The 26,357-nt window shown below is 56.7% G+C and overlaps 3 protein-coding genes across 13 annotated transcripts in view; 1 reads left to right on the top strand and 2 right to left on the bottom strand.

Annotated features, from left to right (window-relative positions):
* Positions 1 to 231: 231 nt before the first annotated feature.
* On the top strand, positions 232 to 19,430 carry SH3D21 (SH3 domain containing 21). 6 transcript variants are annotated; one of them, XM_036108102.2, is made up of 17 exons: positions 232 to 569; positions 732 to 889; positions 1,000 to 1,063; positions 1,317 to 1,435; positions 1,670 to 1,760; positions 1,935 to 1,990; positions 2,082 to 2,127; positions 2,275 to 2,375; positions 2,494 to 2,580; positions 2,745 to 2,787; positions 11,072 to 11,165; positions 11,260 to 11,315; positions 11,445 to 11,539; positions 11,691 to 11,825; positions 12,057 to 12,568; positions 12,662 to 12,725; positions 12,805 to 13,000. In XM_036108102.2, exons 1-17 carry the CDS (start codon positions 566 to 568, stop codon positions 12,880 to 12,882), a joined length of 1,803 nt encoding a protein of 600 aa, XP_035963995.1. In that variant the 5' UTR covers positions 232 to 565; the 3' UTR covers positions 12,883 to 13,000. The 6 variants fall into 6 exon arrangements, with proteins under 6 accessions (XP_035963995.1, XP_077929532.1, XP_035963992.1 ...); XM_078073406.1 differs by adding an exon at positions 18,575 to 19,430 and having other exon boundaries at positions 413 to 569; positions 11,691 to 12,568; positions 12,805 to 12,884; XM_036108099.2 differs by having other exon boundaries at positions 413 to 569; positions 11,691 to 12,568.
* On the bottom strand, positions 13,941 to 16,411 carry EVA1B (eva-1 homolog B). Of its 4 annotated transcripts, none has more exons than XM_036108116.2 (3): positions 15,377 to 16,383; positions 14,866 to 14,938; positions 13,941 to 14,631 (listed from the first exon to the last, which is right to left on the bottom strand). In XM_036108116.2, exons 2-3 carry the CDS (start codon positions 14,930 to 14,932, stop codon positions 14,201 to 14,203), a joined length of 498 nt encoding a protein of 165 aa, XP_035964009.1. In that variant the 5' UTR covers positions 14,933 to 14,938; positions 15,377 to 16,383; the 3' UTR covers positions 13,941 to 14,200. The 4 variants fall into 4 exon arrangements, 3 of the variants coding, with proteins under 3 accessions (XP_035964009.1, XP_077929538.1, XP_035964007.1); XM_078073412.1 differs by having other exon boundaries at positions 14,866 to 14,933; positions 15,377 to 16,058; XM_036108114.2 differs by having other exon boundaries at positions 14,866 to 14,969; positions 15,377 to 16,057.
* A 2,298-nt stretch (positions 19,431 to 21,728) lies between the features above and the next one.
* The window catches only part of STK40 (serine/threonine kinase 40), a 38,114-nt gene continuing 33,485 nt past the window's right edge, over positions 21,729 to 26,357 (bottom strand). For all 3 annotated transcript variants that reach the window (XM_078073409.1, XM_078073410.1, XM_036108107.2), the window contains 4 exons: positions 26,020 to 26,164; positions 25,797 to 25,916; positions 25,277 to 25,361; positions 21,729 to 24,059 (listed from right to left, as the gene is read on the bottom strand). In XM_078073409.1, coding sequence (XP_077929535.1) covers positions 23,841 to 24,059; positions 25,277 to 25,361; positions 25,797 to 25,916; positions 26,020 to 26,164 — 569 coding nt within the window. In that variant the 3' untranslated portion in view covers positions 21,729 to 23,840. The remainder of the gene's footprint in view (positions 24,060 to 25,276; positions 25,362 to 25,796; positions 25,917 to 26,019; positions 26,165 to 26,357) is intronic.

Raw genomic sequence — 26,357 nt, 5'->3', positions numbered from 1 at the left:
GACCTGGGGTGGGGTTATAGGGAGATGGTGCCTTGCAGGAAAAGCAGAGCACAGCAGTAGCTGTGTGCGCCCAAGAGCAGCCGCCCCCTCCACCCAGGGCCTGCCTCAGAGCAGTCGCTGCCTGCTGGGGGCCCCACCCTGGTATGCGCCTCTCCCACCTCTTCTCCCGTAGCTTCAAGCTTGCCAGCGGGGAGAAGATAGACCAGGAAAGGCTTTGTGCCAACGATGGGTGGGAACCTCAGGGCCTAAGGCTGCGAGAAGGAGAGGCGGCTAGACTGGAATTTAAGTGACTAGGCCAGGAAGAGCATGTGGGGGAGCTGTGGCCCCAGCACTGGCCAGAGACCCTGGAGTCTTCATCCCAGGATTGGGGGCCAAACCTGCTGAGCCGGGCCACCCCCTCTCCCACACCCACTCCCAGCACCTGGGGCCGACCTATCCGCTAGCGTCTCCGCCTCCTTTGCTTCACAACCTCGCAGCTCGTCCCACCCTACCCGGGCCCAGTACTCGGCTGCCTGCGGGACAGCACTATACTCCCAGACCGGCTCTGGAGCGAGACCCGGAAGCTATGGGTATGTGCAGAGGGTTTGGGGTGACGGAAAAGGCAACAGAAGCCTACACCACCACCCCGCTCTCCCGCTGTCCTTTACGCGGAGCCAGGGACTCGCGCCTAAGCCAGTGTGCCCGGACCGGTCCCTTCTGAGCTGCGCCCCCGTCCCGTCCTCCGCCCGCAGAGGTGCTGGTCCTGGCCGGGTACCGCGCGCAGAAGGAGGGTGAGCTGAGTCTGGCGCCCGGGTGCGTGGTCCGGCAGGTGTGCGAGGGGCCCTCACGGGGCTGGCTGCGCGGAGAGCTGGGGGGTCGTTGTGGTCTCTTTCCCGAGCGCTTGGTGCAGGTAAGACCGGGCCGCAGGTCGGGTGGAGGAGGGTCTCAATGCGTGCCCCCAGAAGCTGAGAGCCGCCCCTCCGCCCCCCCCCCCGCAAATCTCCTTGCGTTCATTTCCAGAAGATCCCGGAGTCTCTGCGCGGCGCCGGGGAGGCGCCGAGCCCGCGCTGTGCGCGCCGCCGAGGTGAGCGCCTGGCCGGGTGGGCGCGCGCGCGGAGTTTGCGCGGCTCCGGCCACCCCAGGCAGGCCGTGACCGGCGCGGCTCTGGGCGGGGCCGCGCGGGCACTCGCGGTTTGTGATTGGTTCTTGGGTACAATGCTCCGCCTTGGGGCGTGGCCTGGAGCTCCTGCTGGGGCGCTCCCGGCCCATCCCTCTCCCAGCTCAGTGGACTGGGGCGCGCGGCTCCAGCGGCCTTTCTCTCTCTCGTCTAACCCCAGGTCGCCCCGCCAAATCTCGGGGCCCCCAAAGATGGTGCAAGGTGAACTTCAACTACAGTCCGGAGCAGGCGGACGAGCTGAAGCTGCAAGCTGGGGAGATTGTGGAAGTGATAAAGGAGGTGAGGGGACGAAGTGATAGGCTTTGGGCGGAGATGCCGGAGCAAGTCCGTGGGTGACGGATGTGTGAAGGGAGGGTGTGGGCGTTGGGGCTGGTGAGGGGCGCAGAAATGGGAAAGTGAGGGAGCAAGGGAGGAGGGGGCATCGGGCAGAATCCGGGCAGAAACATGGGTGGAAGAATTCTTGAGAGACCCTTGGGGCAGAACCAGATGGCCTTGCGTCCTCCTCCTCCCCAGATTGAGGACGGCTGGTGGCTGGGGAAGAAGAACGGGCAGCTGGGAGCCTTCCCATCCAACTTTGTGGAGTTGCTGGACAGTGGGCCCCCAAGTGAGACCTGCACTCTGTGACCCCATGAACCCCTGTGACCAGACTCTGCAATTTCCAGTGACCCACCCAGTGGCCTGAGCCTGTGATCCACACATCCTGACCCTGTGACCTCTTTGACCTCTCCCATGATCTAAACTGAATTAGCACAACCCCTAACTTCACTGTCCCCACCAGGCCTCCGGAACCCAGACATGCCTTCAGTCAGCCCTGGTACCCAGCGGCCTCCCAAGGTAAATTGCGTGGGGTGGGCACAGACGTGGTGAGTTCCTCTTGGAGGGGTGGAGACTCAGCTTGTTCCTCCCTCCCCCTTCCCCCCACTAGCTGAGCAGTCTGACCTATGACAGCCCTCCAGACTACCTGCGGACAGGTGAGCACCCAGCCAAAGGATTCCTCAGAACCCCCTCCTACGAGCCTAGCTGACTTGGGGAAGGGGGACACTCAACGAAGCTGATGGGGGAGGGAGCGCCTGACCTGGGGAGAGGAGTTGGCTTTGATGGACTGACCCCCGCTACAGTCTCTCGCCCTGAGATCTACAGGGTCCTGTTCGACTACCAGCCTGAGGCCCCGGATGAGTTGGCGCTGCGGAGGGGGGACGAGGTGAAAGTACTGAGGAAGGTATGAAAGCACAGGGCAGGGGAGGTAATCAGAAAGGGCACGTTGAGAAGCCATGGGACCCGGAAAGGAAGGAGCTTGGGGATCTGGCTCACCTCCCCATGGTATCTTGTTCTCCTAGACCACAGAGGATAAGGGCTGGTGGGAAGGAGAGTCTCAAGGCAGAAGAGGAGTTTTCCCCGACAACTTTGTGCTCCCTCCACCCCCAGTGAGTATGGAGCCAGGCATTCAGGTTGGGGGTGGGGGGCAGGCAGGCTGCTCTGGACAAAGTTGGGGGTGGTGGTGCTCAGTGGACATTTAGGCTACCCCTAAATGGCGGTGGATCTAGAAATGTAGAGACTCTTCAGATTCTGATAACTGTCTTCTTCACAGATCAAGAAGCTGACCCCACGGAAAATGGTGTCTCGGGAATCAGGTGGGTGCCCGGGAAACCTGGGATTTGGGTTGGGGGGAAGGGTGGGGGTGGGATTTTGCTCTCTGGGGCCCCACCAGTTTAGCTGCCATAAACACCCACAGCTCCCCAGTGGTGCAGTATTATAGTCCCTTAGGAGCTATCGCTCTGTGGGTTAAGGACCTGGTAGGTATATATGTGGGTCATTGTGTAGGAATGTGTTTGTTTGTGTGTGTTCATATTTCTTTGTGTGTTCTGAGAATATGGCTATCAAGTGTTTAGATTTGTTTCATTTTGTAAGGAAGTACAATGTGTCTGTACAATGTACAAAGTACAATTGATCAATGTGTCTGTCTTTGAGACTGTGTTGTGTGTTTGCATGTCATATAAATGTGTCAATGAATAGTTCCGTGGGGATGTTTTACTTATCTTTTAATGTAATATTTCACACATGCCAAAACTGTACATAATGTGCTTTAAAACTTAGTAATGGAGACCTGTGAACATTCATGATCTGTCACCAAACCAAGAACTAGAGTATTGCTAATGTATGTGCTCCTTTTCCTTCCCATTCTGCTCCCTCCTCTCCCCCAAAAAGATAACCAGTATTCTGATTTTTGTTTTTATAATTCCCTTGAGTTTTTAAATTTGTTTACCTATGTATGTGCCTAAATAATGTATCGACTGATTTTTGCTTGTTTTTGAGCTTGATAAGAATGGTATCATGTTTATAGTCTTCTGGAACTTGCTGTTTCCAATCAACATTATATTTCTAAGATTAATCTATGTCATATCTAGATGTAAGTTCATTAATTTTTCTCTGCTATATAATATTCCTTGCAGGGAATTTACCACAGTTTATGTGTGTATCTGGTTTCCTCCTGTTGTTAGCCATTTTCATTGTTTCTAGTTTTTGTTACAACAAATACTGCTGCCATGAACATTTCTCTGCCTGTGTTCTGGTGTGCAGATACCATCATTTCTCTAGGATATCATCCTAGGAGTGGCATTCTAGATTGTAGGGTATGTGAATGTTCAACTTTTATGAGATAAAGTCAGTTTGGTTTTCCAAGTGATTGTACACTTTAACATTCCACCATTGGTGTATGAGATCCTGTTATTCCAAATCCTCTTCAACACTTGGTTTTATCAGATTTTACTTTTTTGTGTGTGAATCTAGTAGGTACAAAATAGCATCTCATTGTGACTTCATTTGCATTTCCCTGGTTAGTTATAATTAGTTGGAGTTCTTTATATATACTGAATACCAATCCTTTGCAGGTTGTATGCCTTACAAATATTTTTTCTCATTGTGGCTTTTTATCTCTTTTTGTGTAATGGTGTTCTGTGATGAACGGGAGTTCTTAATTCTAATGTAGACATATCAGTCTTTCATGGTTAGCAGGTTTTTCCTTGTCTAAGACATCCTTCCTGCTCCAAGTTCAGAAAAAGTCATTTATATTTTCTTTAAAACTTTTAAAGTGTTGCCTTTTGTTTTTAAGTGCCTTTATCTTTGTGGCATTGATTTTTAATGAGTGACCCAATTATACTTTTTTCCATATGGGCAATGAATTGCTCCAGCACCATGTATTACTTTCTGCTTGTGAGTTTTACACAACTTTTGTAAGATTTATCTCTAGATACCTCAGATTTTTTTGTTGTGTCTTTTAAAAAATTAAATAGGGGCACCTGGCAGGCTCCATTGGTGGAACGTGCCACTCTTGATCTTGGGGTTGTGAGTTTGAGCCCCATGTTGGACGTAAAGATTACTTAAAAATAAAATCTTAAAAATAAATAAATAAATTTAAAATTTTATTTTTAAAATATCCTTCTGTTTATTTCAGGAATATAGAAATGCATTGATTTTTGTATATTGATTTTATAGCCGGTCATGGTGCTAAAAACTGATTATTTATAACAATTTATCTGTAGAGACTTTTTAAAAAAATTGTTAGGGGCGCCTGGGTGGCTCAGTTGGTTAAGCGACTGCCTTCGGCTCAGGTCATGATCCTAGAGTCCTGGGATCGAGTCCCGCATCAGACTCCCTGCTTAGCAGGGAGTCTGCTTCTCCCTCTGATCCTCCCCCCTCTCATGCTCTCTCTCTCTGTCTCATTCTCTCAAATAAATAAATTAAAAAAAAAAATTAAAAAAAAAAATAGGGGTGCCTGGGTGGCTCAGTTGTTAAGCGTCTGCCTTCGGCTCAGGTCAATGATCCCAGGGTCCTGGGATCGAGCCCCGCATCGGGCTCCCTGCTCAGCGGGGAGCCTGCTTCTCCCTCTCCCGCTCCCCCTGCTTGTGTTCCCTCTCTCACTGTGTCTCTCTCTGTCAAATAAATAAATAAAATCTTAAAAAAAATAAAAATAAAAATAAAAATACAAATAAAAAAATAAAAAAATTGTTATTTATTTGAGAGAGAGAGAGAGAGAGAAAGCAAGGGAGAACATGAGCAGGGTGAGGGGCACAGGGAGAAGCAGACTCCCCACTGAGCAGGGAGTCCAACATGGGATCTCAGGACTCCAGGATCATGACCTGAGCCGAAGGCAGATGCTTAACCAACTGAGCTAGTCAGGCGCGCCCTCCCCGCTTTTTTATTTAAGATTTATTTATTTATTTCAGAGAGAGAGCGCAAGTGGGAGGAGCAGATGGAGAGGGAGAGAGAATCTCAGGCCGTCTCCATGCTGAGCATGGAACCCAGTGTGGGGCCCAAGCCTAAACGACTGCACCACCCAGGGGCCCCTGTCTTTAGCTTCTTAATATGTTTTCTATGAAGACAGTCATGTCATCTGTGACTAATGACAATTTTGCTCTATCTTTTCCACTTTTTATGTCTTTTCATTTTATTTTCTCATTTTACTATAGTGGCTAGGGGCTCAACACACTGTTGATAGAAGTTGTCATGTTAAACATCATTACCATGTTCCTGATTTTAAGTGGAATGTTTCCAGCTTTTCTCCTTTAACAGTGAGACTTACTTATATCTTTTTTTTTTTTAAAGATTTTATTTATTTATTTGAGAGAGACAGAAAGAGAGAGAGAGCATGAGCGGAGAGAGGGAGAAGCAGACTCCCTGCTGAGCAGGGCTCCATCCCAGGAACCTGAGATCATGACCTGAGCTGAAGGCAGACACTTAACCGACTGAGCCACCCAGGTGCCCCTAGATCTTTTCTTAGATACTCTTTTTGTCAGATTAAGAAAGGGCCTTTCTATTTCTAGTTTTAGAATTTTTATCAAGAGTGTGTGCTGAATTTTTTCAAATTGTTTATATGAATCTTTTGAAATGATTTCTCTGACATTTGTAGAATTGGCTAATATTAAGCCACCCTTGCATTCTTGGGATAAATTCAAATTGGTCATGGTTTTATTATCTTTTCATATACCGTTGGAATATTTTCCCAGTTTTTCTTAAGATTTTTGCATTTATTTTTACTCTCCTCCTCTGATTATGAATATTATACTGGCCCCATAAATGAGTTAAGGGGTATACATTTTGTTTTTTAATTATCTGGTAGATCTTAAAAAGATGGGAATCATTGTGGGGGCACATGGCTGTTTCAGTCTGTAGAGTATATGACTCTTGATCTCAGTTGTGAGCTTAAGCCCCACACTGGGGGTAGAGTTTACTTGGGGGAAAAAAAAAAGGGGAATCATCATTCCTTGAGAGTTGATAAAACTTGCCTGTAAATCCATCTGGCCCTGTTTTTTTTTTTTCCCCCATTATGGGAAGATTTTAAATGACTTCAATTTCTTCTTCCTTTTTTTTTTTTTTTTTAATTTCTTTAATAGTTATGGGAAGGTTTGGCTGAAATTCTTTTTCTTTTTCTTCTTCTTTGTTTTGTTTGGCTTAAATCAACAGAAATTTAATCTCTCACAGTTCTGGGGGCTAGAAATCCGAAACCAAGATGTTGGCATAGCCATGTTTGCTGTGAAGAGTCTAGGGGAAGCATCTTTCCTTGTCTCTTAGCTTCTGGTAGTTGCTGGCAATCCTTGGCTTATAGATGTATCTGCCACTCTTCTCTGCCTGTCTTCACATTGTCGTCTGCACTGTGTCCAAATTTTCCTCTTCTTTAATAAGGTCACCAATCACTGGTTTAGGGCCCTGATAGAGTGTGACCTCCTCTTAACTTGATTACATCTGCAAAGACCCCCTTACAACTTCTGTTCAAATGGCTTCTTCACCTTGGAACTGAGATGGGAGGAAATCTTGCATTTTAGGAGCCTTGCACAGACAGCGTTCTTTTGGTCTCCTGGTCCCTGGATAACAATGGCTAGCCAGGAACCTGGCTAAAATTCTTGAATCAGTTTTATTTTCATTTTTGTTTTTTTAATTATTTATTTTTTAAAGTAATCTCTACGCCCAATGGGGGGCTCAAACTCACAACCCCGAGATCAAGAGTCTCGCGTTCCACTGACTAAGCCAGCCATGTGCCCCTAGTGAATTATATTTGTAATTATACATTCCATCAATGTTTTCTAATTATTTGTGTAAGGTTATTCATAATATTCTCTCATAGTCTGTATCTGCACTTAGTCTTTTATTTATTTCTAATAATTATTTTTTCTTCTCTTTTTCTTGTTCAGTCTCATCAGAGTTGTTAATATATTCAAATACTTTAAAAAAAAAATTTTTTTTTTTTTTTTTTTAATTGAGAGAGAGAGAAAGGAGGGGCAGAGGGAGAAGGAGAGAAAGAATCCCAAGCAGGCTCCACGCCCAGCATGGAGCCCCATGTGGGGCTCCATCTCATGACCCAGAGAAAAACCTTTCTGTTGTACCTTTTGTTTTCAAGGTTCATCCATTCTCTAGTATATGTTGTACTTCGTTCCTTTTTGTTGCCCAATATTCCATCGTGGGAATGTACAACATTTTATCCGCCTGTTTGCTGGTGGACATTGGGTTGTTTTTACTTTTTGGGGTATGAGCATTTGTGTGCAAGTTTTTGTGTTGGCATGTTTCCATTTCTCTTGGGTGTATGCGTAGGAAAGGGATTTCTGGGTGCTATGATTGCTCTGTAGTAGCTTTGGGAAGAACTGTCACACGGTTTTCACCAGCAATGCATGATGGTTCTACTTTTTCCATATCCTCACCAGCATTTGTTACTCTCTTTTTTATTATAAGCACCCTAGTCAGTGTGGGGTGGTATCTCATTATGGTTCTGCTCCACCTTTTTCTACCCACTTAAATGTTGAGCATCTTTTCATAGGTTTATTGCCAATTTGTGTATCTTTCAGTGAAATGTCTGTTTGGGTCCTTTGCCTATTTTTTAATTGGGTTATTTGACTTTTAACTATTGACTTCTAGAGTTCTTTATATATCTTGAGAAAAGTCCCTTATCGGACGTAGACTGCAAATATTTTCTCCCATCCTGTTGTCTTTTCATTTTCTTACTGGTGTCCTATTTAATGCACAAAAGTTTTACATCTGAAGGAAGTCTCATGTCTCTATTTTCTCTTTGGTTGCTTGTGCTTTTGGTGTCCTATCTATGAAACCAGTGCCAAGTCCAAGGCTACACCCTAAATTGAGTGACCTCCCTTCCACCGTGGCAGTGAAGCTGCCAATCCTTGCAGCCGGCCCTACGCTGCAGAGCAGAGCGTCTGCATAGACCAGGCTGGCGGGAGCAGGGGCAGGGATGGGGGCAGGCGCGGCCAAGGAGGCCATCAAGCGTAAACACTTCTCAGGTTATCTTATGCCTTTGGTCAACTTCCAGAGCACAGAAATGGTGGTTTTGTCCAGCTTTCTTTTTTTTTTTTTTAAAGATTTTATTTATTTATTTGAGAGAGAGAATGAGATAGAGAGAGAGCATGAGAGGGGGGAGGGTCAGAAGGAGAAGCAGACTCCCTGCTGAGCAGGGAGCCCGATGCGGGACTTGATCCCGGGACTCCAGGATCATGACCTGAGCGAAGGCAGTCGCTTAACCAGCTGAGCCACCCAGGCGCCCTTGTCCAGCTTTCTAGTTGCCTTGCGAGGTGAGGATTTGTCTACCGCGTCATTCAGCCGTAGCCAAACCCCCTTTCATTATCCATTCTTTTTACCAGTGCTTTCAAATGTTCTGCTCCTTGCCTCGCTGTGCTTCCAGCTTAGTAATTCTCTTTCTGGCTTTTTGGCTGTGTTTTACCTGCTATTTAACCTATATTGCATTTGATTTATTTCAAGAATGCTATTTTTCATCTCTAGTCGCTCAGTTTTCCTCCCCCACCCCCCCAGATCTGCCTGCTTATTCCCGATGGTTCTTTTGTTGCATGCCCTGGAGCACAGCTGTGTTCTCTGGCAATTCCAGGACCTGCTGTGCGTCGTGTCTGCCGACTCCCATTCTCAGTGGCCTGCCGTCTCGTGTGTTTTGTGATCTTTGTGTGTGAGCTCAGGACTTGATCCCAACCTGAGGGAGTTCCCGCCTCGGGAGGGGAAGACTTCTTCCAGAGAGGACTTGCTTCTACTTCCGCCTGGAGCCAAAGGGCACCAACCACCAGAGACCACCAGAGCCCTCTAGAAGAAGGGGGTGTGTAGGGCTGGCACCGCCGCATGGCTACCACGCTTGGGCCCGTGGGGGACTGAGGGGGCGCACCCTGGGTATCGGCTCCTCATCACAGGCCCAGGCTCCGGAGCCACAGTAGTTGGCCCTCCTACTGCCCTTCTGGCCTCAGTTCCTCCCTTTTTTGTGGACCTCCCCCACTTCTCTGAGGCCCCGCAGTGCCTCAAAATTGTATCCTCCGGAGGACAGAATTGCTCTCTCGTGGGAGGGCCCTACCGAGCACCTAATCAGCTAAAGTACGAGAAGCTGAAGTCAAAGTGAACATTTTCTGAGCTTTGACTCTATGTCCCATCCTCTTCTGAGCGCCTCACGTGAGTGAAGTCCCCTCAGACCTCGCAGTAACCCCACCAGGTGTATACTGTCGAGCCCCAGGGCACAGGGCGGTGAGGTGACACAGCCGGGTCCTCACATGGCTGGCACAGAGTGGAGCAGGATGTCAGAGCCTGGCGTCGGGCTACAGGGTCCGTGCTCTGGCGCGCTGTGCATACGGCCGGGGGGTTCGTGTGCTGGCCGCGTCTGACACCACATGTGTGACTAACCAGGACGTGTGCGTGCCTAGGCCGGGGCTGCTCGTGTGTCCACAAATAGAAAGGTCACCGCTTGTGACTGTTCACTCTGGTGTCACCTTCTCAGCGCGCCGTCTCTGACCGCCCCATTTAAAATTGACATTCCCCTGCTTGTTCTTCCTCGGTAACACCTAATAACTCTCTCACACGTGACATACCCTACTTTGGCTTATGTCTGCGGCCCCGGCGGAACCCGAGCTCACTCTGACTGCTGTGGGAACAAGCCGTGGGCAGGGGGAGTGTGGCCAGAGCCCCGCTCGGAGGCTGCTGCCCTGTCCAGGTGAAGGTGGGGGTGCCTCGGTCTAGAGTGCTTAGTGGCAGGGCTGGTGAGGAGCGGTTGCATTCAGGACCTGTTTTGAAGGTGGAGCAATCAGGATTTACTGCTGGCTTGGATGTGCAGCATAAGGGAATGAAAGAGGTCAAGGATGACTCATTTTGTCATCTGGGCGAGCGGGTAAGTGGGTGAGGTGGGGAACACTGGAAAGAGGCAGATTTGGGGGATGGGAAGTGAGGGCTCAGATTTGGATATGTTAAGTGTGTGATGCCAGTTAGCTCCCCAGGTGGAAACAGGACAGTTGGATAGGAACCTGGAGTTCAGGGGCTAGAGATGAAAATATGGGAGTCGTTGGCTTATTGGCGCTAATTAACCCCATAAAACTGGGTGAGATCTCTTAGGGAGTGAAGGAGGATAGAGAAGACCAAGAAGTTCCAGGGAGGGTGGGTTGGATTGGGGAAGGTTATTGCTGTGGTCTAGGAAAAAGATGAAATCTGAACCAGGGAGGCAGCCCTGGCACTGAGCAGGGGACAGGTCATAGAAAAGTATGGATAGAAAAGTAGGGATAGAAGCGCCTGGCTGGCTCAGTCCCTGGAGCGCGCAACTCTTGGTCTCGGGGTTGTGAGTTTGAGACACATGTTGGGCACAGAGATTACTTTAAAAAAAAAAGAAAAGTATGGATAAAAAAACTGGCAGGATATGAAGCCATGTCCCCTCCAAAGCCTTCCCTGACAACTGTCTCCTGCTATGTGTCCCTTTGGGTTGCTCCCACAGTTCCCATGCCCACGTGGCATGAGGGTGGTCGGCTTCCCCAGAGTTCCAAAGAGGCAGAGTCAAATGTTCATCTCCTGTCCCTAGTCCCCCGTGCAGAGGACAGGGCCAGCAACTGTTAGATGGATGAATAAGGGAGTGAATGGGTGCCACACTCCCTTCTCCCCTCCCAGCTCCTATTAAGGAACCAAAAAAGATGATGCCCAAATCGGCTCTCCCTACAGTCAGGAAGCTGGTGACAGCCCCTACTGGGCCCAACAAAACCAAGTAAGGAGCAGGGTGGGGGTGGGGGAAGGAGGAGGGTACAAAGGAAATGCTGTTCCCTGACCCCACCTCCTGGTCTGATGGGAATATGTTCCAGGCCTTCTTGGACGCCCAGCGGCGGAGACAGTCAGAAGCGCCCCTCCCGAGACTCGGGTAGGTCTCGTTGCCTCCCACAGTGGGGTAGGAATGAGGGACAGGGATAGGGTGGTTGTGCTAAAGGACAAAGATGGGGAGAGACTCGGGGTCAGAGGAGCTTGGACCCCTGAGGTTCTGCTCTCATAGGCTCCAGCGGCAGCTTCCTCAGCAGGGGTCCAGGCCACCCTGGTAGAAAGGGATCAAAAACCCAGGCTTCCCGGCAGCGCTCTGCAACCAGTCAGGTAAGAGGCCCTGAGACACCGGGACCACTGGGCAGAGTCTGGTTCCCAGGGCTATGGTTGTGAAGGGTGAAGGATCTCAGGCCAAGGGGAGCCTGACTCAAACTGTCAAGGTCCCCATCCCTCGGCTGAGACCTCACCCCCATCACCACAGGAGGAAGAGCGGAGCAGCCTAGCAAAGGCCTCTCCTGTGAATAAAACCCCCACTCTGGACAAGACCCCCAGCCCAGAGAAGACTCTGTCTCCGGATAAGGCCCCCACTCCAGAGGAAACCCTGACTCCAGATAAGGTCACCATCTCCGAGGAGGCCCTGACTCTAGAGTTCAAGGCCTCAGCCCCAAAGATCCCCACCCCACAAGAGGGCCTGACTCTAGACAAGGCTCCCAGCCCAGACAGCCTCATTTCTGTGGATGAGGCCCCTGCCCCAGAAGTCCCACCAGAGGATGAAGTCCTTGGCCCAAAGATGGTCTCTCCTGGGGATGAGGCGCCCACCCTAGAAAAGGTCTTGACCCCTGAGCAGGTGCCCTCTGAAGAGGCCTCCAGTAGAGACAACACTCAGTTCCATCACTTCTCTCCGGAGCAAGCCCTGCTGAAGTTCAAGTCTCCTGTCGCCAGTGAGGCTCAATCCCAAGAGGTCCACATGGCAGAGGAGCCCGATCTCTGCATGACAACAGACCCTCTCCATCAGAGGGACAGCTCCCCATTCCAGTCTGAGTCTAAGTCCAAGCCAGGGTCCATGCTTGCCCTTGAGAAGGCTACAACTCTCCTTGAGGAGGCACCTGGGAAGCATGAGGGTACCCCGGAAGAGGCCGCACTCCCCAAAGAGCAGGTGTCCCCCAAAGAGGTAGCCCCTGCTCAAAAGAATCCTCATTCTATCAAGTCGACTCCAGACCCCCAAGAGACTCCCACCCTACTTTCCCTGGTCTCGCAAAATCTCACGGACAGCAAAAGTGACAGAAGCGATATAATGAGGCTACAGGACGAGATGGAGTCTTTGAGGAGGTCGCTGGAGCGGATGGGGGTGCAGCTGGAGTAAGTGGGGAGGGGAAGGGGCGTGGGCAGGGAGGGGGCCGGGGGCTCTAAGTCTGCCCAGCCCACCCCTCCCCCTCGGCCTCCCGTCCGCAGGAGGAAGCTGACCGACATCTGGGAGGAGCTGAAGAGCGAGAAGGAGAAGCGCCAGTTGCTGGAGGTGGGTGGGGTGCGGAGCCCAGGGGGCTGGAGGCTGGCCCTCCCCTGACGGCCTGTCCTGAACGCCCTCTCCCGACTAGGTGCAGATGAAGCAGGGGACTCAGGAGTCCCGGACCCGGGGCTCCATCCACGCGCAGACGCAGACACAGACGCACTGAGGGTGGGCCCGGAAGGGACCACGGCGGGACCTGGGGGCAAGTCAGGCTCCGGCCTCCCACGTCCTAGCACACGACTTTGAGAAACGCAAGAAAGTAAACTGCCGCGTACGCGCTCGCCCGCGCCTGCCTGGTCCGTGCGGGGGCGGGGCCTGCGGGGCGGGGGCGGGGCCGGCCGGGCGCTCCGGGCCCTCCGCATTCCCGGCGGTCTCTCCCGGGCACATCTGGCCAACATGTGGCTCCCATTACCGTTCCCAAGGCCTGCGCGCGGCTATTTTTATCCACCGGATGGCGGGGGCGGGTGGGGGTGTCTCCTTCGGACGTCTGCCGGGTGCTGGAGAAATGGCCGGCAGGAGGGGCCCAGGCGGGGTCGGGCTCTGCCCGCGGGCCCGGATTCCGGAATCCAGCTGTGCGCCAGAGGTGGGCGGGCCTGCTCTCGAGCCGGGGCCCCTCCCAGCTGGCCCCACGGTCCGCTCGGAAGGGCTCGCTGGAACTCAGCTCTTCTCAGACACGAACTCCATAGCCCCGCTCCGGCACACACGGTTAACACGGGGTAATAGTGCCTTAGCGTCAAGGGCAGGGTCCCGGGGCCTGGGGTGTGTGTGTGTGTGTGTGTGTGTGTGTGATTGCAATGTCCCGGGGCCTGGGGTGTGTGTGTGTGTGTGTGTGTGTGTGTGATTGCAGTGTGTGTGTCTGTGTGTGTGATTGCAATGTCCCGGGGCCTCGTGTGTGTGTGTGTGTGTGTGTGTGTGTGAGATTGCAATGATGCAGGATCCCAGAGCATTTGAAGAACAGGGGCAAAGTGCGCCCAGGCCTTCGACGGGAAGGAATGCATTTGTGAGGAAGGAATGCGAGTGATAACTTGTTCTGTGCGTGAGGCTGTGAGGCGGTGGAGTGTTTTTTCAGTCTGTGAACTGAATGCAAGCATGTATGCTGAGGTGTTGGGTGGGTTGATGGAGGTGGTCAGCCTGGTAAAAGAGTCGAGTGGGGTCCCAATCTGGGGCCCCCTGCACGGCAGAAGCCTGGAGGACACGGGACAAAAGTAACAGAGGGAGACTGAGTCACTGAGAATGCAGTTTTCATTGGTCATCTCTTAACCGATCCCACGAAAGGGGCTGGGGACCCTGTGTCCTGTCCCCCACGGGCTTTCTGGCAGGACTGGGGATCCCAGAAGGGGGGATCCAGGCCCAATAGCACTGGGGGAGCCGTGGGGGCGGGGCCTCCATAGCACCGTGGGCAGGGGCAGTCCCAACGCCTGGGGCAGCTGTGAGTTCCTGCGCATGTCCAGTACGCAGAGCTCTTTGCAGCGGAAAGGGGCCGGTCAGTAATAGTGCATGCGACCCAGGGTGCCTGTGGCCGTGGGGCTGGGGCCCAGCGTGCCGGTGCCCAGCAGGTCCGGCTGCCCGGTGCGCCAAATCTCCCTCAGGATCCGTTCCCGCTCCTCCAGGCGCTGCGCCCGCTCCAGCTCCTCTGCCGACGTGAAGACGTTGACGCTCAGCGGCCCGTCTGGCTCGGCGCTCAGCTCTGGGCCCGGCAGCGTGTCGTCTGGGCCCAGCCGGGTCACCGTGTCCTCCTCGTCGTCCTCGTCGTCCTCGGGCTCCAGGCTGCTGCTGCGGGGGTCCCGGCGCGGCGCAGGGGCCCGGGACCGCGGGCGGGGCGCGCAGGAGATACTGATGACTAGTAGACACAGCGTCAGCAGCAGGCCAAAGCAGACTCCCAGCACGAAGTAGAGGCCAAAGCTCTCGGGGTTAGCTGGGGGTCAGAGGGCAGAAGTCATGGAGGAGCCCTGGCTCCTTGGCGGGTGGGAGTTATTCCATTTCGGAAGGACGCCAGGTTCTAAGTTTTGGGGGGACAAGGACAGTACTCATTTGAAAGACATTAGGTAGCCGCCATCGGGCAGTGAGGGACTGGGAGGATGGGGCAGGGAGGTGGGGAGGGAAGGGGTGGAGTGGGGCCCATGCCCCCCCCCCCGGGGCCCACCCTCACCGCGGATGTGTGCGTAGGCCGCCAGGCTGTTGCTCAGCAACTCCATGTCCCTCCGTGGGGCATCCATGCTGCTCTGGGGGCGGAGGGACAGCCCCCCTGTCAGCCTGCGAGGTCAGCAAGGTCAGATCCCACTCCCCAGCCCAGAGCTGATCCTGACCCCGCTTCCTCCGGGTAGCTCCCCTCGCTGGAAGCGCAGCCCCAGCGTCCGCCCTGGAGAGAGCAGCTCCCTAACTTTGTTACAGACCTGGGCCCTGCCCTGGGGGGATCCTTTCCCTGGGCGCAGACGTCCCTCCAACTTGAGGGGTCAGGGAAGTGGGCCGTAGGAGGCTCCGCCTCCTTGTGGGGTCCCCAAATGACGCCCGGTTTCGGCGTCCCGGTAGTGGGATGGAGGAGCGAGAGGCGAGTGCCTTACCCACTCCCAGGGCGGGCTCCGGGGAGGGGAAGCCACCTCCCTCTGCCATCCTGCCCGCCCCGCCGGGACCCACCGGCCCGGAGGCCCGGGCTCACTCACCGTCGGCGCCCCGCTTCCCCGCTGCCGGCCCCGGCGCGTCCGGCGGCCGCATACACCCGGGACCCGGCCGCTCCCGCCCCGTCCGGTCCCGGCTGCCCCGCCTGCCCCGCTCGGCTCCCAGGCCGCGGCAGCGCGGGCCGGACACGGGCCGATGGACCAGCCGGCGGAAAAGTTTCCTCCGAGGAAAGAGGAGGGGCGGGGCGGGGCGGGGCGGGGGGGCGGGGAGGAAAAGGGCCGGGAGAGGAAGGGGAGAGGAGCGAGCGACTGGGAGGAGGGGGGAGCGAGGCCGGCGGGGCCGTCTGCTCTCCCACAGGAAACCGCTGGGGAGGCCGGTGGCAGGGTCCCGCCCCCAAGCTACTAATAACAAAAATAATAATAAGGATGAAGTTCTGCCTAGGTGCCAGGCGGTCTGTGTGTGTGTGTGTGTGTGTGCGCGCGCCCGCCCTTTGTAATATTCTTTCATTTAATTCTAACCACTCTATAAAGTGAGTACCATTGTCGCCACTTGACAGATAAGTAAACTGAGTCACGGAGTTTGAATAATTTGACAAAACGGGCAGGATTTGAACCCACTGCTCTTTGCCCCTAGAGCCCGGGGCTCTTAACCCCTTCTCTACACCTTGCTCTTCCTCCCAGGAGGCCCCCTCACCCAGGGAAGACTGCCCCTCTTCTTCAGTCCTGCCCCAGATGTCAGTTTACGACAGAGGGGCTCTCCTCCCCTCCTCCCAGGGCTCGGGCTCGGAGAGCTCCTGTCACACAGGGTTAATGAATGTCCGACCGGAGCTTAGAGCGGGAGCAGGCCAGCCTTGCAGAGCCCAGCCTGGAGCTGCCGCCGCCCCGGTGCCCCGCGCGGAGCCTGCCGCAGAGGCGCGTTTGCCGCTGGCCAAACCTGCCGGTGCGCGCGCATCCGTTGCCACTTGGGCTCGGCTTGGACGGGCAACGCGTTCTGTGATCCATGTGTGCGGCCTGGGTGATCTTCCTGCTCAGACTTTCAGCCCCCCCCCTTTCTGGGCCCCCCTTCCTGCGCTGGGGCTTGGGTGAGGGGGAGGCCTTCTTGGCGGGAGCCTCAGAGAGGAGGAGGGAAGGAAGGGGGAGAGGAAATTGCAGACATAACTGAAGGCGCGGCCTGAGGCCTGTGGGCCAGTGACCCCCTCTGTGTGTCCAGGCTGGAGACCCCCCACTTCCAGTCCTGAGACTGGGTTCAAGCAGAGGGCAGATGGAGATGGAGAAAGGACAGACCAGTTCCCACGGGGTTGGGAAGGACCTGGGTGTCCCTGTGACTGTTGAGTCTGTTTTGGGAGCGCGCGTGGAGGCATTTCTGCCTCTTTCTGTATATTTGCGTGTCTACTTTCATGTGGTATCTGCTCGAGCATTTGTGTGCGGGCGGCCACCGCTGCGCGTGAATCCCTACGGCGGCCGGTCCCCAAATGCTACCTCCCGGGAATGGGGGCTCCGGCGGGAAACAGGACAGACACAGGCCTCTGCCCTCGTGGAGCCGACTCCAGGGCCGAGAGGCAGGCGGTGAAGAAGGTAGCGTCGGCGCTGCTGAGACGCAGACGGGGATGGAGCACACTTGCAGGCCGCTCTCAAGGGGGCGCGGGAGGTGACACCGCATCCTGCCGTGGGGCGCCTCTCTCCCGGGTGCAGGGGAGGGGCGTGGGGGGGCCCGCGGGGGAGCTCCGACGTTACTGTCCGTGCGGTGGGGAGCCCTGAGAGGCTGGGGGGCCGGGGGGTGGCGTCCTGGTTCCTGACGCACTTTGGAGAGACCCCGGTGGGGACTGGCGGTAGCAGGCGGCGGCGGGGCGGGAGCGGGGAGGGCCGGGGCCGCGCGGGCCGCGCCCAGGCCTTGGTCCCGGAAGTGCCGCGGAGCAGGTGAGGCGGGGTCAGCGACTCCGGCCTTGCCTGTGGCTGTGAGGGGAGGACGCAGGGCCGCCGCTGGACGCTGGGCCCGAGCCCCTGAGGGAAGCGTATGTGGGGTGCAGGTCTGGGGGGTCGGACTTTCCTTTGAGATGTGCATTAGATACCCCGGGGGAGGTGTCAGGCGGGGGACCCCGGGAGGAGTCTGGGCTGGACATGGGTTTGGGAGCCCTGGACACAGAAGGTGGATGGAACTCCCCGGGAGTGGGTGAGATCGGCCTTGGAGCCGGGAGGGACGAGAAGCCGCTGAAGCCCGAGCTCGGGCTGTGCAACCTTGAGGGGTCTCCTGGGGGAGGAGTCGGGAGATCGTGGGGGAGGAGTCAGAGCCGGGTGGGATGAGGCTGAACGGGAGGCCGGAATCTAACCACTGGCTGTGGTATCAGTGGGTTTCCGTGGGCGCATGGATTCACTGAATGCCTTCCACCCATGCTGCTGCCGTGCTCTGACCCACCTTGGGTCTTGAGGATGTTGTGCCTCGGGCGGTATGGCGCCCACCTGGGCCTTCCTGAGGGGCCACGCGCACGCCTCTGCATTCGTGAGAGCATGCAAGGTTTGGGATCGGTTTGTGTCGAGCTGTTGCCGTGCTATGCGGACCTCTGGGTATTGCTAACCTGCTGACACAGGTGTCCGTGCCTTGGTGGGTGACGTGTGTGTCAGGAGAGAGTCAGATGTGACTCAGCCCTGCTGAGCAGAGTGGGGGGTTGAGATGCTTACTGGTCCCTTCAGAGACAGGGACACACCAGACTGTTGCCTTCGCCTAGGGGGATGCCTGCGGCCAAGCTAGGCTGGGTGGGAGGAGGAGTAGCCCTGCCCTGGAGGGTTCCAAAGAGGCTGAGGGCTACTCCTGGAAGCCCTGGGGGCTGTGCCTCTGGCCCAGGTGGGCGGGCCCCACGGCCACCAGGCCCTCCTGCCCACCTGCCGATCTGCTTTCCTGCCTGCCTCGCTCTGCCCGCTCTGCCCGCCAGCCAGTCTGTAGGCATTCCCAGCTACCTGCTTTCCGGTCGTGCTGGCTGGGATCTCGGCATACCCATCACTCGCCTGCCTGGCTTGCATCCCATCTCTCCACCTGCTGATTTCCTCCCTGTCTGCCGGCCTGTGACTGACCTGCTGCCCGTCCACCTGCCCACTGGTTGGCTGCCTCTCTGCTCTCCTGTCAGCTTGTGGGACTAGAGATTTGTCACCTTGGGAGGCACAGAGAGTGATCCTAAGATGAAACTCAGGAAAGACAGCTCTAAATTTTTATTTTTTTATTTTTTAAAAATACTTTTGTTTATTTGACAGAGAGAGAGAGAGCACAAGCAGGGGAAGCAGCAGAGGGAGACGGAGGAGCAGCCTCCCCGCTGAACAGGGAGCCCGATGCGGGGCTCAATCCCAGGACCCTGGGATCATGACCTGAGCCGAAAGCAGACGCCTAACGACTGAGTCACCCAGGTGCCCCAAGACAGGTCTTTTTTAATGAAAGAAGTTAAGACAGGTCTTGGTGGGAGGTCAGGGGGCTGAGGGACCCAGAGCCTCTGGGAGGGTTGTCAGGGGGGCTGGAATATTCAGGGCCCAATGCAAAACCCAGCTCTGCTCCCTTCCTCAGTGGCCAAGCTGGGGGTCTGTTCCTGACACTGGGGCCTTCCCACCGAAGGGTTCAGGGGCTGGCTAGGTCTTAGATGGAGGGAAGAAGGTGACCCGCTCATGGCCTCCTTAGACCTGCCCAGTCCTCTGAATGCCTCTCAGCCCCTGGGACAGCCGCTGGGAAGAGGCCCCAGTGAAATTTGCAGAATGAACCATAAGAGTTATGGATATTGAGTGCCCTCCTGGCACCTGGTACTTGGTTGGCTAAGTGCTATGTGCCCTTCATCTTCAGCTCTCCCAGTCACCCTGTACGGGTCGTAGTGGGACTTCCATCTAACGAGGAGGGAAGTGAGGCTCAGGTGAAGCATGTATGTGTGGTCACATGGCTGTAAGGGCTGGGGCCTGGCTCCCAACCAGTCTTCCACGGGCTGGTTCTAGGTCAAGGTTCCCCACCCAGTCAGACCCAAAGCTGCCTCTTCGTGATACTCTGTATTGATCCTTTTATGCTCCTGAAGTGAAATTTGTGGCTAATATACCCACCTCCGCATCTAATTAAAAGTATAAAGAAATAAAAGGTAATGATATTTGTGACGTGGTCACTCGCTGGGAACGTGACAGCTCTGCAGACTGGCGCTGGGACATTGCGGTCATGACAGGGTCGGAAACGGTGAGGCGCTCTTGGTACAGTTTTGAGCAACACAAGGTACAGATTCCCTCCACTTTGCACAGTAGTTGCATTCCCTGAAGTTTCAGTGTATGTTATGTGTCCACCAGTCCTTTGTGTTTATGTATAAAAGGGAGTTAGATTCTTGGCTCTGGTCATTGTAAACATTTTCACTCATGTTGTGCAGGATGTAGAATCTGCCTTCCTTGTGGGGCTGTCCCTGGCCCCACCCTCTAAATGCCAGCAGCACCCTATAATTCTGAGGCCCCCCCACTCCTCCCATGGACACACAGAAAAGAGGCCTGCCCTCATGGAGCTCAGCATCTGAGAAGGGAAGGCAGATATAATCAATAATTGGACATACGATATCATACCAGGCTGTGGGAAGCACAATGAAGAAATATAAAGAGGAAACCTTAAGGGGTTAGAGAAGGCCAGGTGTTCAGGACAGCCTCTCTGAGGTGACATTTTGAGCAGAGGGAAGTCAGGGAGGCAGCCATGCAAATTATCTGGGGGAAGAGCCTTCCAGAAATAATAGCCCAGGCAAAGGCCTTGAGGTGGAAGCCGGCTCGGCTCTCTCGGGATCAGCAAGGAGCCCAGTGTGGCTGGCACAGGGACGGAGGCGGGGTGAGGGGCCCACAAGTTAGAGAGGAGGCCAGGTGCAGAGCTGTTTGTGGAGCTTTCCAAGCCACAGACAGACCTCTGGATGTTATCCTGCCTGGGACAGAAGCCATCAGAGGTGCTAAGCTGGAGAGGGACAAAACCGGGCTTGTAAAAAGGCTCATTCTGGCTGCCATGTGGCCCCTGGGTGGTTGTAGGGGAAGGGTGGGAGCAGGGAGGCCAGGAAGCCGCGAGAAGGGTCAGATTCTGCCTGGCCGGTGACAGGATTAGCAGGGGTTGGACATTGGGTGGGAGGGGGTTGGGGGTGGGCAAGAAGTCAAGGCAAGCTTGGCCTGATCAACTCGGCCACCGAGCCTCCATTTCCTCCCTTCCCCACTTCAGAGAGCTGGGCAGCTCCAGTCCTGAGGCTGCTGGGGCCCCGGAGGTGGCTCAAACGGTGGAAACTTCTCAGTTCCTGTTTGACTTCTCAGGAGCACAGGAGGCTGTTGATCCCCCCCCAACACCACCACCTTTGTGCTACTTTCCGCTTCCGTGGCTTCTGGGGCTCACAATAAAAACCGAAGAGCCATCTGACACGTTGAGGTTGAGAGACCGAGTTCTGGCGTGCGAGCTGCGTGCCCAGCCCGTCCCAGGTGTGGACAGGCGAGTAGGCAAGGCCGGGTTCCTCCCCGCGCGCGGCGGTCTTGGGTGTTGGTGGCCGGTAAGGCTGACCCGTGCATGTGGCGTGGAACGGAGGCTGATCGGGTGGGGGGACGGGAAGGAGGCGGACGTGGGGACGAGACCAGGCGCTGCAGCTGGCAGAGCCGGGGCGCCTCCGGCCGCGCACCCCCGATGGCTCGGATGAAGCGCTGTGTGTAGGCGGGAGCGGCCGGGGAGGTGGTGTGCGGGTCGGGGCGAGGGGCCGGGGCGGCTCTGGACAATCCGCACAGTCCGCTGTCTGCACACTTGCTGCGAAGGGGCTCCGGGCGTGGGCTCGGCTCCTTCTATGACCTGGGGCCGTGTGTGGGCTCCCACTCCCGTGAGTGGGTCTGTCGGGGCGCCGTGGGGTGCTGGGGGGCCGGCCTACTGTCAGGGGCACACTCCGGTGCTCGAGCCCCAACGTCTAAATTTAGGCAAAGGAAGGAACAAAGAAAGGAAGGAAGGAAGCCCTTTGGCTGCCTATGGAGGGGAGCGACGGGGGAGGCCAGTGCAGGAAAAGGCCTGCCTGGCCCTTCTCACCCGAGCTGCCCTGGATGGGCTTGGGGGCACATGGGCAGTCTCTGGCCGGGACCCCCCGACCCCAGATGGGGGTTTGGCAGGGAGAGAGGATCGATACTGGGCCAGCCGCAGCCGCCCTGGGATGCCTCCTGCCCGCACAGGGCCGGGGCTGAGCTAGCCGAGCAGGGAGGTCCGCCGGGGGCACTCCGGGGCGGGGGGGTGCACTAATGGGTCAGGAGAATGCGGGGTAGTTCTGTCCCCTCCTCCACCAAGCGGCTGCGGGGAGGGGGGCTGTCCGAGGGGGCAGAGCCGAGAGCTGCAGGAAGCCTGCCCTGCCTGGCTGGGGCATGAGGGACAGGGACACGGGGAGGACGACAAGAACGGCAGACGTACAGGCCACACCGGCTCCAGGTCAGGAAGTTTTATTGCTGACATGCAGGAAGAGTCCCCATGTAGTACAAAAATATGTCTTTATACAAACTTTTTTGTGACTTTTTCTGTTTTGTTTCTTTACAACAGGACCTCTCAGTGTGTGACACCCAGGGAGGGCAGGCCCAACCTCCTCTCATTTGCTTTGCCACAAACGTAATCAGACGCAGGGGCCGACCTTGGAGGGCCCAGCCTGTCTGATAAGGCTCTGCAGACCCCCGAGCGTATTGCTTTGAAAAGGAGGAGAAAGCCCACCTGTGGCAAGCAGGCCCAGAGGGTCTCGGCTGAGACCCTCCCGGGAGGACAGTCACAGGGGCTGGGAGCCCTAGGCCAGACTGCATTTCTACTCCCTTGGGAGACTTCTTTTTGAAATAAATATAGAAAAGAGGCCATCCCCCGCCCCCGCAGCACGACACCCTGGCTCTCAGCGGCTGGCCGCTGATGGAGGCAGAGCTTGGTGCTCAGGGGGAGTAAGTGCTGGGCTCAGGCGGGCTCCCGCAGACCCACTGAGGCAGAGGCATGAGGCGCCCAAGTGCTGGGATGGGGGCATGGGGAGGAAGGGGCATGGGCGGCCCTGCTACTGCTGGCAAGAGGTGGCCCCATTTTTTCCAGATGGGGAAACTGAGGCACAAGGAGGTTTGGGAACTTGCCCAAGTCACTCACAGTGAGTCAGCTTTTGGGGAGGGGGCAGCTCACACTCTGGGAAACAAGGTCACACAGGCCTCGGTCACCTCCCCACTGGGGAGCAAGAACAGGAAGGGCCTCAAGGCCCAGGGCTGCCTGGAGGGGAACACTCAGCCTTTCCAGGGGGGTCTGGGGGGATAGGCCAGAGGAGGGGTCTTTGCTTGGCACCGGGCAAGGCCAAGTCCAGTGAGGGAGAGTGGGAGGGAAGGGCATTCTGGTGAGAACAGTGTTTCTGGCAAGACGGGCATCCACTTCAAAATCTCGGCTCAAAAAGGGCAGCAGGGCTGTTCTCAAGCCAGGCATACCCCCCCCCCCACCAGTCCCTACAGCTCTCCCCGCGAGCCCCACAGCCCCGATGAAGGGCCCTGGCCAGGGTCTGCTGGGAGAGACCCCACATCCATTATGAGGCAAGAACCGGAGGGGAGATGCCCCCACCATTCTGTGAACACAGAGGGGTGCGGGGAGCAACAAGAGGGCGTGCGAGCAGGGCCCACCTGTTCACGGTCGGCCCAGCGCTCCCCTCCCCGCCCGCCCACCAGGCACCCCTTTCACATCTGTGTCAACGTCACCTCAGTACCACGGTGCGGGGTGCAGAAAGAAACCAGGGTTAATGCGAGGGTACAGCACCTCAGAGAAGCTACTGAGATGGGAGAAAGAGAACCAAGTCTAGAAAGGCCTCCCCATCACCAGAAACAGGAGGGACTGGTGGGCTGGAGGGGGAGGGGCAGGCAAGAAGGGGCTTCTGAGCCTGGGGGCGAGGAGGGGGCCCATCTGTGGGCGGTGGGCTCCCTGCTGTCCAGCCAGGTCGGTGGGGGTGGGGGTGGGGGCAGGGAGTGGCCACGGGCCGAGCCACATAGAGATGGGAGAGAAGTTGGTTTCAGTACAAAAATAAATATATTTGAATTCTGCTTACGATGAGGTGAAGTTTTCCAAAGCTTGGACTGAGGGGCCTGGGGTCAGAAGGGGAGGGACAGACACAGCCTGGGAGGGGGCCTGGGAGGGCGTGGGGGGTGGGCGTTCATTTTGGGAGCCAGCAGCGAGCTGCGGGTTCAGCTTATCTGTCTGGGGGGGCGGGCGCTGCCCTGGGTGGGCGGGCCCCCTCCTCCTCCCTCACTCAGTCCAGAGACAGCATGGTTAAAGAGCCAGAGGTAGATTAAAACGTCATGATTAAAAGCAGATTAGTTATCTAGGCTTCTCAGATTAAAAAACCAAACAATCAAGCGATCATTCCCAAGGTAGCTTCGTGGTACTTCTGCTGACCCCGTGTGTGACCTGCGCTGTCCCGGCCCCGTCCCCGTTGTCGCAGCCGGTGGGGGGCGCGGGGGGCTTCGGGCCGCTGGCTGGGGGCTGGGGAGAGGTGGCGGTGGGGCCGGCACCCGGGCCAGGGGGCTACTTGCGCAGGTAGCGCTGCGCCAGGATGGCCGCGTCCAGGGGGTTCATGGGCTGCGCGTCGTGGCCCAGCCGCCGCACGGGGGGCACGCTGCCGAACTGCCGCTTGGGCGCCCAGCTCCGGGCCTCGTGCACGGAGCTCTTCTCCTCGGCCAGCAGCAGCTGCTGCCGCATGTAGTTCTCGAACTCGTACTGGGAGCACTCCTCTGTCACCTTGGCCTTCGGGCAAAGCCAGAGACAGGCAGAGAGAGAGACAGAGAGAGAGAGAGAGGGAGGGGGGAGGGGGGGAGAGAGAGGGAGAGAGGAGGGGAGAGGGGGAGAGAGGGGGGTCGGAGAGAAGAGCAGGGAACCAGTGTTAGGTGACCTGGCTCCAGAGGCCGCCCTGCCGGGGGGGGGGGGGGGGGCCCACAGGGTGGATCCCCGAAGCCCTCCCGCCAGCCTGGACCTCGCCTGCAGCCTGGCCCAGGGGTCGCTCCAGCTGAAGCTCAGGCCTGGGATCTGAGCGGATCTCCAGCTAACTAACCCACTGACCTTGGGGGAGGTCGCATGACCTTGGAGGCCTTAGCTTCCTGAGCTGTGAAGAGGGGCAGTAATCTCCCCTCAGAGCTGTTCTCGAGAGCCCCGGGGGTCGGGGGGCCAGTGTGCTCAGCACCTGGGCGGTCTGGTGCAGCCCAGGCAGAGGGCAGCACACTGAAGGGGCAGGTCCCTGTGCTGATCATCACGGGGGACAGCAGGGCTCTGCACTCAGACTTGGGGTCTGAGCTGTGTGACCGGGAAAATCACTGCACCTCTCTGAACCTCAGTTTCCTTTTGTGAACAGAGAAGGAGAATACGGCCACACGGGCCTGTGGTGCGGACGGACAGATGCACTGCGGGCATCTAGGTGAGGGAGGGCCTGCCAGCTCTCTTGTCAACAGCCAGGAGGCTCTCCCACGTGCCCAGCATTGGCTGTGGCGCTCTGGGGCAGGGGGAGGAGGGGCAGGGGCAGGGAGGGAAGGTCCTCTGGGCATCTGTCCCACAGCTCTGCTGGCCAAGCCCTGCCCTCCAGGGGGCACCCTAAGACCGCCTGGCAGCTGTTGCCGGGCGCCCAGGTCTGCCCCCACGCCAGGCCCAGCACTTTCTCCAGTGCAGGGAGCAGGAAATGAGAGAAAACTGGGAGAAAATGAATCATCTGGAAAAGGAAGAGCAGAGAGGCTGAGAGAGACCCAGTGAGTCAGCGCAGGGCAGAGCCAGGGCTCGGGCAGGAAGAGGAAGCGGAGAGAGGACCAGGCTGGGCCCCCGCCTCCACCGCCCCACGGCCCTCCTGCAGGCTACGGGGCCGCCAGGAGGCCAGGCAGGCCCCAGGCCGCTCAGACCGAGGGCGCCTTGCAGCCTGCCGTCCCTGGACTCTGGTCCCTTGGGACTGGGTGACGACTGCTCTGACCTTCCCAACTCACCTCCTGGGAGCTGTCTGCATTGCTCATCTGGTCGTCGATGTCAGGAACCACTTGCAAAGGCCCACTCAGCGATGACAAGGACTGCCTGCGGGGAGGCGGACGAGTCAGGCTGGCTCCCCGGGCCTGGCCAGCCGGAGCCCCACGGCTCTAAGACTCGGCTGGACTCAACAGACCGGGCTGGGTCCCAGCTCAGCCCCCTCTTGACATGAATGACTCTGTCTCCCAAGCCTCAGTTTTCTCATCCGATAATGGGGGACATGTCTACCGCACAGGCTGCGGTGGAAAGTCAGTGAGGTAATTAATGCCAGTCCTACAGCTGGCATCAACTGGCACGCGGGGGATGCTCGACCCTGAGTTCTGGTGGCACCCTTCCCATCTCACCGTGGGGAAAATCTGGAAAACCGACTCTGTCCAGCAAAGAAACAGGCCCGGCCTCAGGCCACTAACCTGGGTGGGAGGGGCAGGGCCTGAGCACGGGCAGAACGCAGACTTCCGCCCAGCCCGGCACCTGCCCACTTACCAGGACGCAATGATGGCACTGAGGGCCTCCAGGACGTCGGCGGCAGCGAGGCGCTGCTGGGGGTCGAGGACCAGCAGTTTCCGGATGAGACACACGGTGTTCTCGGAGACGCGCCCATCCCTGAGGCGGCAGAGGGAGAGGGCTCAGGCGGTGCCCGGGGCTGCTGGCTCCCTCCAACCCGCCACTCTGTTGTTCCCGCCCCTCCCCAGGGAGCGGGACTCACTCAGGGATGGTGTACTCCGCGGCCTTGATCTTGCGGAAGAGCTCCTGCGGGATGCTGTCGTAGAAGGGGAACTGGCCGTAAAGCATGGTGAAGAGCACCACGCCCAGGGCCCACATGTCGCTCGGCTTGCCCCGGTACGGCCGGCCTGTGGGGCACACGGACACGCGCACACTCAGCCCAGGCCCGGCGAAGGGCGAGGCCCCGGGCCTCCCTCAGCTCACCAGCCCCGTGCCTGAAATCCTACCACGGGAGCCCCGCACCTCCTCCCAGGATGATGCCCCACCTCGGAGTGACCACCGAGGAGAGGGGACCACACTTGGCCTCGTGCAGGCCACCCA

Source organism: Halichoerus grypus, chromosome 5 (assembly GCF_964656455.1).
Source record: "Halichoerus grypus chromosome 5, mHalGry1.hap1.1, whole genome shotgun sequence".
Taxonomy (NCBI): domain Eukaryota; kingdom Metazoa; phylum Chordata; class Mammalia; order Carnivora; family Phocidae; genus Halichoerus; species Halichoerus grypus.
Note: the sequence above shows the minus strand (reverse complement) of the source record. Positions and strands in the feature narration are given on the sequence as shown.